Raw genomic sequence first — 13,201 nt, forward strand, 5'->3', positions numbered from 1 at the left:
CAAAGGGTCTCCACATAATGTCCTACCTAGACAACACCCAACTCATCCTCTACCTCACCGATGACTCTACCACCACCAAAACTAATTCCCACAGATGCATGACAAGCATCGCCGACTGGATAAAGAACAACTGCCTACAGCTGAACACAGACAAGATGGAAGTACTGCCCTTGGGCAACTGCAGTGACACATAGAATGAAAGAGGCAGGAATCAAATGAAGGAGAATGCCTTGAACTCTATTAAGGTCCCTTAAGCGGTGTACAGTAATGGTAATGTCAAGGTACGGAAAAGTTTCAATACCATAAATGCTGCCAATTCTGTTAAATCCATCACAGTATTTTAAGAAGGGATGTCATGCAAAGAGCTTTGAGTTTATTTGGCAACAGATCAGAGTCCAGGGAGTGAGTGATGTGGCCCTTGCCCTGTTGGCTGCTGAGAGATTCCAGAAGTTTAGGATTTCCATGAATATGCTTGCTGGATACTGGTCTACTGGTATTCCTGATGCATCACAGGTCTGGTGAGGTTGGTGATGTCTTCTGCAGAAGGAGTTGAAGGTGAATCACCTCTGTCATAGGATGGGTTGTGAGATCATAGAAAGGTCTGAGTTGAGTTGTATTTCCTCCTTCATTTTTCCAGATCGCCGGATTTCGAAATGATGTGGTCATCCAAGGAGGGAGATGGGTCTTGAGAGTGGGTGAGTTATGAAGCAGAATATTTTACATTCTGAAATACTGAAATTGTGCAGTTCCTCGGATCGACATGTTGTTTCAAAGGAGCAGCATGAATAAGGAAGTAATTCATCATCACCCAAACCATTGCGTGAGTACGAGTCTACGATCATTCCTTCACCATGGACTTGTGAGTAGATATTCATGGTCTTCTCTTCATAATGCCTTTGAGTGCACATTCACTATCACCTGTCAAGAATGCCTTTAGGTGAGTCGATATTCTCTTCATCATGCCTTCTTGTGAGTATCCATTCAGCATCCTCTCTTCACCATGCCTTCGTGTGAGTATCATTCAGCATCTTCTCTTCACCATGCCTTTCTGTGAGTATCCGGTCAGCATCTTCTCTTCGTCATGCCTTCATGTGAGTATCCATTCAGCATCTTCTCTCCGCCATGCCTTCGTGTGAGTATCATTCAGCATCTTCTCTTCGCTATGCCTTTCTGTGAGTATCCTTTCAGCATCTTCTCTTCGTCATGCCTTCATGTGAGTATCCATTCAGCATCTTCTCTTCACCATGTCTTTGTGTGAGTATCCATTCAGCATCTTCTCTTCGCCATGCCTTCATGTGAGTATCCGGTCAGCATCTTCTCTCCGCCATGCCTTCGTGTGAGTATCATTCAGCATCTTATCTTCACCATACCTTTGTGTGAGTATCCGTTCAGCATCTTCTCTTCGCCATGCCTTTGTGTGAGTATCATTCAGCACCTTCTATTCACCAGGCCTTCGTGTGATAGCCATTCAGCATCTTCTGTTCGCCATGCCTTCGTGTGAGTATCCATTCAGCATCTTCTCTTCACCATGCCTTCGTGTGAGTATCCATTCAGCATCTTCTCTTCACCATGCCTTCGTGTGAGTATCCATTCAGCATCTTCTGTTCGCCATGCCTCCATGTGAGTATCATTCAGCATCTTCTCTTCGCCATGCCTTCGTGTGAGTATCCCATCAGCATCTTCTCTTCGCCATGCCTTCGTGTGAGTATCCATTCAGCATCTTCTCTTCGCCATGCCTTCGTGCGAGTATCATTCAGCATCTTCTCTTCGCAATGCCTTCGTGTGAGTATCCATTCAGCATCTTCTGTTCGCCTTGCCTTCGTGCGAGTATCCATTCAGCATCTTCTCTTCGCCATGCCTTCGTGCGAGTATCATTCAGCATCTTCTCTTCGCCATGCCTTCGTGTGAGTATCCATTCAGCATCTTCTCTTCACCATGCCTTCGTGTGAGTATCATTCAGCACCATCTATTCACCAGGCCTTCGTGTGAGTATCATTCAGCACCTTCTATTGACCAGGCCTTCGTGTGAGTATAATTCAGCACCTTCTATTGACCAGGCCTTTATAAGAGTATAAATTTACTATTCAGTGTTCATCAAGAACCTGACTATAAGTTCACCATCCTCAGTCGCCCATCCTTCATGTGAGTATAAATTCACCCTCCACGATCACCCGGCCTTCATGTGAGTATACATTCACCATCCTCAGTCCACCACGTCTGCTTGTGAGTACGCATTATTGCTCCACGCTGCTCAGTTAAGTCTGCAGTTACTGGACTGCGTGCCTCGAGTCCCAGATTTTAAGCTCCTCTTCTGTTAGTGATGCAGATCTTCTAGTGGTGGTGCAGTACCACATGACCTGTTTGATAAGAATGCAGTGCTACAGTTTCTGTTGTGGTAAACTTCTGCACTATAGGCTTCTCAGCAGTGTCCGTGTTAATACCTACAGATTATTCCATGGAATCACTAACCTTTGACTATTTAGTCAATGTCTCTTCAGCCATGGGGTCTCAGCACATTGTTTTGTAAATAGAATCTAGATGTACTCTGATGGGATCCCCCCATCCAGTCACCCCCCACCACCCCTTGTACTAAGACTTTGTTCAGATACATTAAGCACCTAATTTCCCTAAGTCACATACAGCTCCCAGAGCCCACCGTGCACCACTTTCACCACTCATGTTACAAGTCACATACAGCTCCCAGAGCCAGCTGTGCACTACTTTCATCACAAGTCTTATACAGCTCCCCTAGAGCCCACTGTGCACCACTTTCACCACTCATGTTACCACAAGTCACATACAGCTCCCAGAGCCCACTGTGTACCTCTTTTACCACAAATCTCATATAGCCCAATATGCACCACTTTCACCACCCTCACATTGCTCACCACAAGTCACCTTTCAACAGCAACTCACCTCTCACTACAGAAAGATGCTGATTGGAATCAGGATTACTCCAAGTAGCAGCACCAGGGGAGGGTGTAGTGAAGCTCCACCTGGAAGCAGAAAGATATTCTGTTACAATGTGGAATGTTTGCAAACATTTGTCTACTTTACATTACAACACATCACATGCATCACAAGTAAAAAGGCATGGCACCTGTTTCTTGACAACATCTGGAACATTTACTTCATAGAAAAGTGAACATATACTTCACAAATTTTAAGTTCTTGTCCGGTCTGAGGAGAGACACCTGGTTTCGAGGGTCTGCGGATCAGCCCTTGATGGCTGCACTCCAGTCGACGCATCTCTTACTGTTAGTTACTGGATGGTCATTGAGCTGGTGCAGTGGTCCTGATAAGCTGTACTTGCATGGATCATACGGTGATTATCTGAACCATAATTAGTGTAACAGACGTAATTAGAATTCTGCACTCAAACTGCTAGTTAATATGTCTAGAAGGAAAAGGTAGCCACTTAAAGGATTAGTGAAAAGGCAGAGCCCGATGAGACCCCACTTCTAAGTAAGCAGTCTGAGCTGAAGGGTGCCTGGTTCCCACGTACCAGTGCACCCAGAAAAGAAGTCATGTTATTGAGGGCACTTGTTTAGATATCACATTTTAGAGAGAAGGGAGTCTGCTGCATCTGAGTATATTCAGGACAGCCAAGGACTGAGATCAGTCCATGATAGTCACTGAAAGGTTCAACCCCTCTGGATTGGTGAACACCTACAGCAGAAAGGTCCAGAGTGGCATGTCATATAAAGGGTTCAATTTGAGCCCCCAAAGCATGTTTTGGAAGTTTAGAAGCGTAGTGCAGATCAGAGAAGGGGTGAAAGTTGGCTTAACGGTTGACTAGCAGTTTTTTAGATCTCGGCTAGACAATGCTTGAACCGTCTCTTAGAGACATGTATATACTTTGTGGGCTTGAGCCCACTTATAGGCTTTCCATTTACTTGCTCCATTGTCGTTCTCCTATTCTTGCTCTCCATTTGTCCATGGCATGCATTTGTCATGCCTCTTGTTGTGTTTAGTTCTCCCTGGGAGCACAGACTAAGTACGATATCAATCCACTGGTCACCATTTTATCATCTGTTTCAAGAGCTACTTTTTTCATTCTTTTAAAAGAATGTACACAATCGGTCCTGTTTTCATTCGCTCTGAGTTCCACTCTGTTTCTGTAAACAGGCCTGAAAATCGTGTTCTTATCTCCTTGGATTGCTGTGCATTCAAAGAGAGAGGTCAAATGTCAGACACTAATTGCTGAGGGCATCTGTTTCTTTCTCGGACTTCAGTGAGAGGATCTGCAGCTCATGGACATTGTTTTTTGTTTTTGCCTCCCTTACTTTTTGCCTTTCCGAGGCTTGTTATTTTATCATTTAAATGACCTAACCTGGCGAAATGACAGAGAGCCCTGTACGGTTTAAAGTTGGTACAACAAGAGTTAAAAGAGTAACTTTATGACAGCACCCGGTGTAAACATCAGCGCTTTATGTTAAGAGAAGCTACGTGTGCAAAACAAATGAATAAAATGGTGCAGAGCAGCTGCTAATGACTCCCAGATAGATACTACATTGTTAATCATATTAGCATAAGAACCTCCCAGCCTGGAATAATGTAACCTTGATGTTAACGCTACTTGTAAATGCACTGGGTATTTTCCTTGCAGAATGATGGCCTGCCACTCTGCCCTGTCCTCGGCCATGCTCGAGTCTGCAGTGACCTCTCCTGACCTGAGGGGGGCGGTGGAGTCTGCTCTTGTACCACGGCTGACAACTGTGAACTGCCATCGAGATAAGCAGAGGGTGCAACATATGAAATGGCCACTAGATGGAGGCACAGTATAGGCCATACACCGAGATCAGCAACCAGCGTGATAATCATTATTCATTGTTTCTCAGAAAGCAATTAAGTTGTTCTAGGAAGAAATATATTAAACATGAATGTTGAAATACTAGTGGAACAATAAATAGAAGCAGAGTACGAGTGTTAACATGCCAAACTCTTTTAAATATTCATTTTACAGGAATGTTCTCAGACCAGAAATGCAGATGCTGTGGTTTTTATTGAGCCCAGGGGCTACCCCTCACATCCACCACAGGTTAGTGGGCACCTCGGAGCCTGGGGCAGTGGCAACCCTTTATGTAAAGAAGGGAATTAGGATCTCAGTCAAAACGTCTTGTTATACTTTGCTGACAAATGTTTTTAAAACGTTTAAACCCGGTGTTATTAGCAACAGGTTCCCAACACGTACGGGAGGCGTTGTTCTGTGTGATGCCCCCACCCGAATGTTAACAACTTTTATTTTTAATATATATATATATACAATTGTGTAATTTAAAATTGTTTTATAAATGTACATTTTTCTTTTATGGGTAAGGGTTTTCTTTCTTCCCTTGACGACCTGCAGTAAATAAACCCTAGGTCATGCACAATACTGATGCCGTCGGTGCCAAAAACCAGAATTGGCCGAAGTGGATTCTTTCTTAAATAATCAGGGTCAGGCTGGCCCCCGATGGGTGTTTTTGCAGACTACCTCCAGCAGTATCTGTTGCCATGGTAACTCAGGATCGATGAAATCAGAAGCCACGGGAGGCTTCACAGGACTACCCTAGTCCTCCATCTTTCCAGAACTTTCCTTTCAGTGGTCGGACTGCAGCAGCATGTGGGCTCTGTCCGAGGCCTCCACTGATCTCCTACTAGGAAAGACAGGTGGTAGGGCCCCCCACTGCATGGCTCCTGAAGGAGATGGGGGCTGCTCGTCATTTGGTTTTAGGTAAACGCCCGTGTGCTGCTGAGATAAAACCCCACAGGCTGCAGGTTTCATTTTCAGCAGACGAGGCGTCCCTAGCAGCGCTGCACACAGCAGTAGTCAAGCCAGAGCTGGGCTGTGAAAGAAGGCGCTGTACACGTCAATGCCCAGAACTTTAGCACAGGTGAGTACTGATGACTGACTTCCACGAGCACATAAAATACTCAAACTGGGCTTTTAGCGGAGCACATTGTAGATGTGACCATGTGGTCACACAGGCAGCCTATGTGCTGTTGCTGCCCCTTGGACACCCCCACAATCCCGCCAGTGCTTTAAATGAGCCGGTACTGTCTGGTGCCGAATACCGGCACTTTTTAACTTTGAGAGGGAGAGTACTGTAGTGTTGGGGGCCCTAGCCCCTCATGCTACTAAAATGAGGTGATACAGACACAGTGGCATGGTTCTGGTAACTGGCCACAGGCACGTGCGCCAGGCCCTTTTTATTGGCAGGGTCACCTGACCAGTGACGCCTCTGTTGGATGGGTGTGGGGTGTGAGTGTAAAGCCAGCCCTCAGCCGAGTGGCTGGTGGAACACTAGAACATGTTCAGCAGGACACTACATTCCTCCCAAACTTTATTGAGGAACAAAATAAAGTCCAACCTGTAAAAGAAAACACAATAACTAAAACACCACCATCAGTCTCTCAGCCTCGAAAAGGCAGGCCGCTGTATCGCAGTGGACAGGTGCATCAGGGAGCACCCAGACACCTCTGCACGAGTCCATAATTTAACCAGGTCCAGCTGGGCACGGACACTGTGTGGATGGAGTCCGGACTCTGTGACAGTCAGATGGTTGGTTAAGTGTCCATTCATGCACTGAGGGTCAGTCCTGCGGCATTTGTGACGAGGCTGTTAGTGTATACAGTTCACTTTATTCGAATTGGGTGCATCAGGAGCGTTGGTGGAGTTTTCACGAGGGCCAATCCCTCAAAGATTGACGACATCTGTGATTGTGTGAAGTCCTCCTCTGAAGCCTTGGCACATCCTGATACTTGTCGGTGGAGCAGCTTCCAGACCACCTCTCGTTTGTGGATTCTTCACTCTGGAATTTCCTAGAGGCCCTTTCAATGGGTTTGCCACAAGACCAGTGTGGACTGTGCTTGGCTGCATGTGGGCCATCTGCGGGCCACTTCAGGCTCTCCGACAGGAGCCACGGTCAAGTCATAGGTGCAACCGCAAGGAAGGATGTTTCGTAGTCAGTGCGCTTGCTAACATGGACCAGGTGTAGGTGGGCTCTCAAACGGTTGCAGGGCAATTGTCTCTCACGTTGCCAGGAGGGTGTCTAGTTGGTATCGTATGAACTCACTGAAGACAGTCTTGGTGTGATGTGACCTGTTGGGAGTATCCATTGCACACCCTTTCTCTCTCCTCGACTTCATCGTGGGGCAATGTCGAGTCCCTCTATTGCACTTGGGGAGGCCCCTTGTTTAGGTTACCACGGAACTGCTTGTGGTCTACTCTTGGGTTGCTTGTGTTCTGTGAGAGGAGTCCTCTTTTTGGATGGATATCCTCCACTTTCTGCCTGATGTAGGTGTGTTCTAGAAGTTGGTAGTCCCCAGGACCCCTGCTAAACAACTTCCCTGGGCCAGATCTCTTTCCCTAAAACTGATGTGATGCTTTGCACAATTGATTACACTCTTAAATACCCCTGTAAGTCCCTAGTAAATGGGTACCCCTGTACCCAGGGCAAGAGATATTTAGGGTAGGTGCCTGGGGGCAGCAGCACTGATTGTGTCACCCCCAAGGGCCCTGCACCCAGCACTGCCACTGCAGGCTGAGTGTACTGGGGCAAACCTAAAAAGATAACCTGGACAAGGCACACCCTGTGTGCCCTGCCCTCCATACACTGCATATGTTATGGATAAGTCACCTCTCTAGCAGGCCTTCCAGCCCTCAGGCAGGGTGCACCATACTGTATGCAAGGGCACAGCTGCATGAGCAACACGCCCCCACTTGTGACCTTGACAAACCCAAGGCATAGTGAGTGAACAGAGCAGCCATTTTAATGTATGTACTTGGCACTGGTCAAAAACGAGTTCCCCGGCTACATAATGGCCACTCTGCACCCTGGGTTGTTTGGTATCAAACAACTCAGAATACTAGCCCTAAACTGATACCAGTATTGGATTTAACCTGAAATGTACCCAGGTGCCACCTTAGAAGTGCCCCCTGCAAAAGCTAACCGTAACTGGCAGAGTTGCTGGCTGGTTCCATCCAGCTGCTACTCCAGGCAGCCAATATACAAACCTGGCGGAGAGCCCTGGCCCTCTGGTTTGTAAGACAATGCCCTTCCTGGGTGGAGGGGCTAACCCCCCCTCCCTCAGGAATGTGCAACACTCTGGCGGTGTGCTTCAAAGGGCTACTGCCCTGACACTCGAGCCTCCAGGCCTGCTGCTAGCAGCAGATGGCTTCCCCCTTTGAAAACCCCCACTCTTGGAGGGAGCAAAGGTGGGAAACCAGACAAAGATAGGAGGAGTAGTGCACCAAAAGAGGCACCAAGACCCCTGCTTGCTGCACCAGAGTCCCGACAATCGCGACAGCGGAGGAGCTGAACACTGGACTGACTCAGAGAAACCAAGGGGACCTCCAAGCTTCAAGGATCATCCCGGATCTCCCTCCTGAGTGGAGGCACCACTGAAGAAAAAACAGTGAAGGACACTTCACCGAATCTCCGATATCTCTGCGACCGGAAGTCACAGCTGGACCCGACGACACACCAGAGACTGCCCGGAAGTGCCCCCCCCCCACCCCCCCCCAACTGTACCAAGATTGGTGGCGCTGCGACCTCTAGTGGCCAAGATAGAGAAATACCCTGGGTCCTGGTCAGCTGACATAGGACCAGAAGAAAACCAGCTCCCCCGAGCTGAAACGAGATCAGGAGAAAGCTTCAGTCAAGGGACTTCAGGAACACCCCGGACCTCTGACCAGAGTGCCCCCGTTGTCCTGTGAGCAGCCCTCAAAGAGACTTACCGCCAGCTCCAGTGGACTCCGTTGTGCACAGCATCCAAGACCTCCAAAACGCCCTGCATCTGGCCACCCTGGGCCTTGCATAGCGAGATCTGCTGTGTGCCCCGGGTCCCCAACCCCTTGTGACCTTGACAGCCAAAGGGGACCCCCATGCACCACTGAGTTTACACACAAGCACTTTTTCCAAGTGGCCCATCTAGGTTGCCCTGTGCCTGTGCCAAGAACTTTTCCAAAGCTGCTTCCACCGAAACCGGGAGCTGCCTGAAGCTCCCCAGCTGGCACAAGGTGCCCACCGACTCCTGTGACCACCTGCAAAAGAAAAGACTAGTAACTCAAATGTGCGATTTTTAATGCATTTTTAAAAGTGACTGCAGGCGTGGTCTGGCCACGGAGGGTGATGGGCACCTTGACTGTGTGCTCCGCGAGGTGGCCGGGCCTGGGCCGGGAACGGGGGCACAGATCCTCTTCCTGTGGGCGCAGAGCTGCACGGAAGGCACCGTGGTGGCAAGGACGCTTCCGACGAACACCATGGGCTTGTGACCCCGGAGCGTTCGGCGCCGCTCTGGAGCAGCCTGGAGAGAGCCCAGAGCCGTGGCCTCCAGTACTCTCGGAGCCCGGCGCTTTGGAGGATGGTGGCCCAGGAGCAGAGCGGGCGCTCCTGGGCGCCTAAATTTCGTGAGTTTCATCGACTCCCTCCCACCGCCGCTGTGACCAGTGCGACCAGCTCCCCACTTTGCTGCTGATGCAGTCTGCGGTGGGTGCTCGAAACCTTGACCCCTTGTGGCCTGATTTTTACGCAGGGCCTGCCGCCGTCCTTCCAGCTGTAGAGGGATGCCGGGCGTCGCAGAGAGACTCTTGCTGTGTTGGGGGTCCTGTGCCCTGTGGGACCTTGCCCCCCCCCCCCACTGGGAGTTCATCTGCTCATTCCCCGCCTGCCTGTCCCCCATCCTGCTGCCAAGGTACGGGGCTGTGGACCACTGTAGACCGTGCCGGAGGACGGACGGACAGGCCGGTCACCTCTAAGTGCTGGGTGCCCTGCCATGCCTGCTGACCTTGGTACACCCCCCTTCGTTGCCTGCGACAACTGGGAACCCAGGAAAAGTCCTCCACAGCGCCGGGCGTAGTGCCGGGAGACGCAAGATGAAGCCTACTATCGCGGCTTTAATAGCACCCTCGCTTGGATGCTTTCTGGACTTTGTCTTTGCCCTGCTATCTTGGACCCGGCCTGGTAGATCCACTACAGTGACGGAGGGGCTGCGTAGGATGTAGGTATCACGGCTGCCCTCTTGGGAGTTTGCCGGGACCCTTGGGGATCTACCACCGAGTGACTGAGATGAAGAATAAAACCTGTGCTCATTGCTTCATTCCCCCCTCCCCCTTTCATCTTTGTGAAGGCCAGGTGTGGAGGGATGCACCGCCTGCCGCAGGGCCCTCCGGGAGATGACTAACGACACGACGCATATGGAACCAGTACTCCCTGCCTAGTGGAGTGCCCTTGCTCCTTCAAGCTGAGACTGAGGACCTCGCTCTGTTGTCACATTGATATCATGATGGACAGTTGCCTTCTCTCCCTGGGCTGCGACCCTCTTCCTTTACTAGAGCACGAACCGCACCGCAGACCCCACTGGGACTGAACCACACATCGGCCATGCTACTGTGGGATCCGGGGCCCTACAACCTATCCCCCCTCCCACCCATCTGCCTGGCCAGGCAGAGTGAGGCCAACTACAGCTTCAAGAGAGGACCTCCGGTACCCCCGATCCCCCACACCACCGCTACTAGGCTCTGCGACTGGCCGGAGATGCCAGAAGGCTGGTCGTCCCACAAGAACTCGGGCAAGCCGATGGGACAGTTCCTCTTTTCTGAGTCCTTACTCCACACGAAAGGCCCTCCTCCCACGCCGGTGACACAGCCACCTGCCACACACCACGATATGACAGACTCAGCCCAGAAATCCACTATGGATCGTATCATCCAGGAAATTTTGTCAGTTGGCCGCAGATTGGAGGGGATGGATAGTGCAATGGTCTCATTGACTGCGGAAATGAAATCCATCCGTATGGAAATTGCAAGCTTTCAGATCTGTGTCCTGGGGTTGGAACAACGGGTGTCAACACTGGAGGCCCGCGCCTCTTCCCTCCAGGATAGGGACCAGGAACTCCTCTTTCTTCGCAATAAGCTGACAGACCTGGGGGACAGGAGCCGGAGGGACAACGTCCGCTTCCTAGGATTTACTGAAAATATTGAGGGATGGGATCTTCATGGATTTCTGCAAGATACGCTGCCTAGGATGACTAGTACGACCTTTGATCCACCTTTGGAGTTCCAACAAGCTCACAGACTGGGCCCCAAGAGACCAGGCACGGACATACAAGCCCACCAACTTATACAGAAAGCATGCACACAGAGTCCCTGCCAGCTGGATGGACACACGATCCGAATATAGGCAGACTTCTCCAAGGAAACCAGTGAACGCCAAAGGGCATTCCTGGCGCTACGCCAGATGGAGATGAAATACGGCCTGTTCGACCTCGCGCGGATGTGGATAACAATAACTGGCACATCCAAAGACTTCTATGACCCAGAAGACCTACGCTCCTTCTTGGATGGCCTCTCGCTCATGGACTCTTCCACCCCAACTCCACACCGAGATGCAACGGTTACAGATCAGAATACTCTCTCTCCGGACCTTGCCCCAGGAGGGTCAGGGTCTGCCCACCATCCTCCCCTCTCCTACCCCAGGGGATGGGACTTGGAGACAACAGCCACGATGACAGAGGGCAGGTACTGCACGCAGTGGCACTTCATATGCAGGCGACGGACAGAGACAAATCCCGCTCCCTTTTGAAGCCCCCAGCAGAGTCCACTTGAATCCGCCATACTTTATTGGACTGCAGGAATCTAGCATCTGGCAATCACAGCCTCCCTCCGCCCTGGGGACGGTGGACCCTTCATTGACCCACCGGCAGGCTGAGTACAGTTTTTTTATTACTGCACAATGTTGGGTGTTTTGCTATTCCTTTGTTATCCTCCTCAAGCAAAGTTTTTTTATAGACATAGTGCGGGAGCCGAGTTGATCCATGAGGACTGTCCAGACCCCGCTGGGACTCAGGGTATGTGGGACAATACATGCTCCTTAGGCCTATTAGCCCCACGGTTGCCCTAATGTTATAGCTGTTAATATGATGACGATTGTTTGATTGTTCACCACTGTTGTATTCCCTTTTTGGGGTTCACGTGTTGCTCTTCGCATCCTCTCTTCTTCTACTATTTGCATTCTGCTCCGCCTCCAGCCCCCCCTTGATGTGCGTGCAGCATCACTGACACAATCGGGGCCTTCACTGCCCACCCTCCCCCTTCCCCTCCCCTCCCCATCTCCCACTCGTCCTCCCCTGGGGGTGTCTTGCGGACTCCACTATGGCATACCTCAGCCTCCCTTTCGACAGGCATGTTCTCCAGCTGTGTAATGCTGCACTGTTTTACCCCCGCTAAGGGATACCAGACCAAATTACATCTCACTGCGCCATACCCTCCTGGGGGAACCCGGCTCTGAGACCCTGGGAAGTTAGTACCAATGGACAATGGTGGGCCTGGCTGCGACCCCGTTCCTGGCCGTGGCCCCGCCAGCCTTGCGCTGGGACTAGTAAGGTCCAGGTATAGACCCTCAGATTAAAGTTTAGGTTCTCTGGGGCTTTAGTTTGCTCCATTTTTTTTCTTATTTCCCTTTTTCCGTCTCTCCCCTGCCTTGCCCCTTTCCTTTTCCCTTTCTCGACTCTTCTCTTCTTTGGTCCTCCTTCTTCTCTTTTTGCTCTTTGCTACCCTCCCTACCCTGATCGGGACTGGTTCTGCTCTGTTGTATCTGTCTCTATGCCTGTCCTTGCCAAGCTCCCCCCATACCCCTTCCTTATACCCTCTCTTTCTCCCTCCCCCCTCCTCCCTTTTCTTCTGCACTCCCTACCACATTTTATCCTTTATATTCTTGTCCTCTGCCTTTTGCTCCTCTCTCTTCTCCCCTCCCCTTGGTGTCTCTTTCTATTTCACCCTCCCCTCCTCCTATCTCCCATCACACCCCTTTCCCCCACTCACAGTTCTCTCGGTCTTATATTATGCAGTGCTCCATACCCCTTACCCTCTCTTCCCTACCTCCTAATCTCACCCCTCTGCATCTCTTGCCCTCGCCGCTCCTTCTAGCTTTTCCCCATGACTGCGCGTCTGTATGCCCCGCCTGCCCCGTTACAGGATGTCTCTTGGAACGTCAATGGCCTCACCCATTTCATTAAACGGAAGAAAATACTCTTGTACCTCAATACCAAGCGGGTGGATGTAGCTCTTTTTCAGGAAACCCACTTGACGAGGCTCGAATCTGATAAGCTACAAAGGGGCTGGGTGGGGACTGCGCTGTCCAGCTGTAGCACCCCCTCGTCGGACAACCAGAGTGGTGCTCTGCGGAAATGCAGGGTTACGATATTGCTGCGACAGAGC

General features: G+C 50.5%; 1 protein-coding gene across 2 annotated transcripts in view; it reads right to left on the minus strand.

Moving 5' to 3' along the window:
* LOC138246677 (carcinoembryonic antigen-related cell adhesion molecule 4-like) overlaps window positions 1-13,201 on the minus strand; it is a 184,508-nt gene that overhangs the window by 37,179 nt on the left and 134,128 nt on the right. Inside the window, exon 3 of one of the 2 annotated variants that reach the window (XM_069201437.1) lies at window positions 2,917-2,996. The exons of the other annotated variant lie outside the window; for it this stretch is intronic. Coding sequence (XP_069057538.1) covers window positions 2,923-2,996 — 74 coding nt within the window. The 3' untranslated portion in view covers window positions 2,917-2,922. The remainder of the gene's footprint in view (window positions 1-2,916; window positions 2,997-13,201) is intronic. 2 annotated transcript variants of the gene reach the window in all.

Source organism: Pleurodeles waltl, chromosome 7 (genome assembly GCF_031143425.1).
Source record: "Pleurodeles waltl isolate 20211129_DDA chromosome 7, aPleWal1.hap1.20221129, whole genome shotgun sequence".
In the NCBI taxonomy this organism is placed as follows: domain Eukaryota; kingdom Metazoa; phylum Chordata; class Amphibia; order Caudata; family Salamandridae; genus Pleurodeles; species Pleurodeles waltl.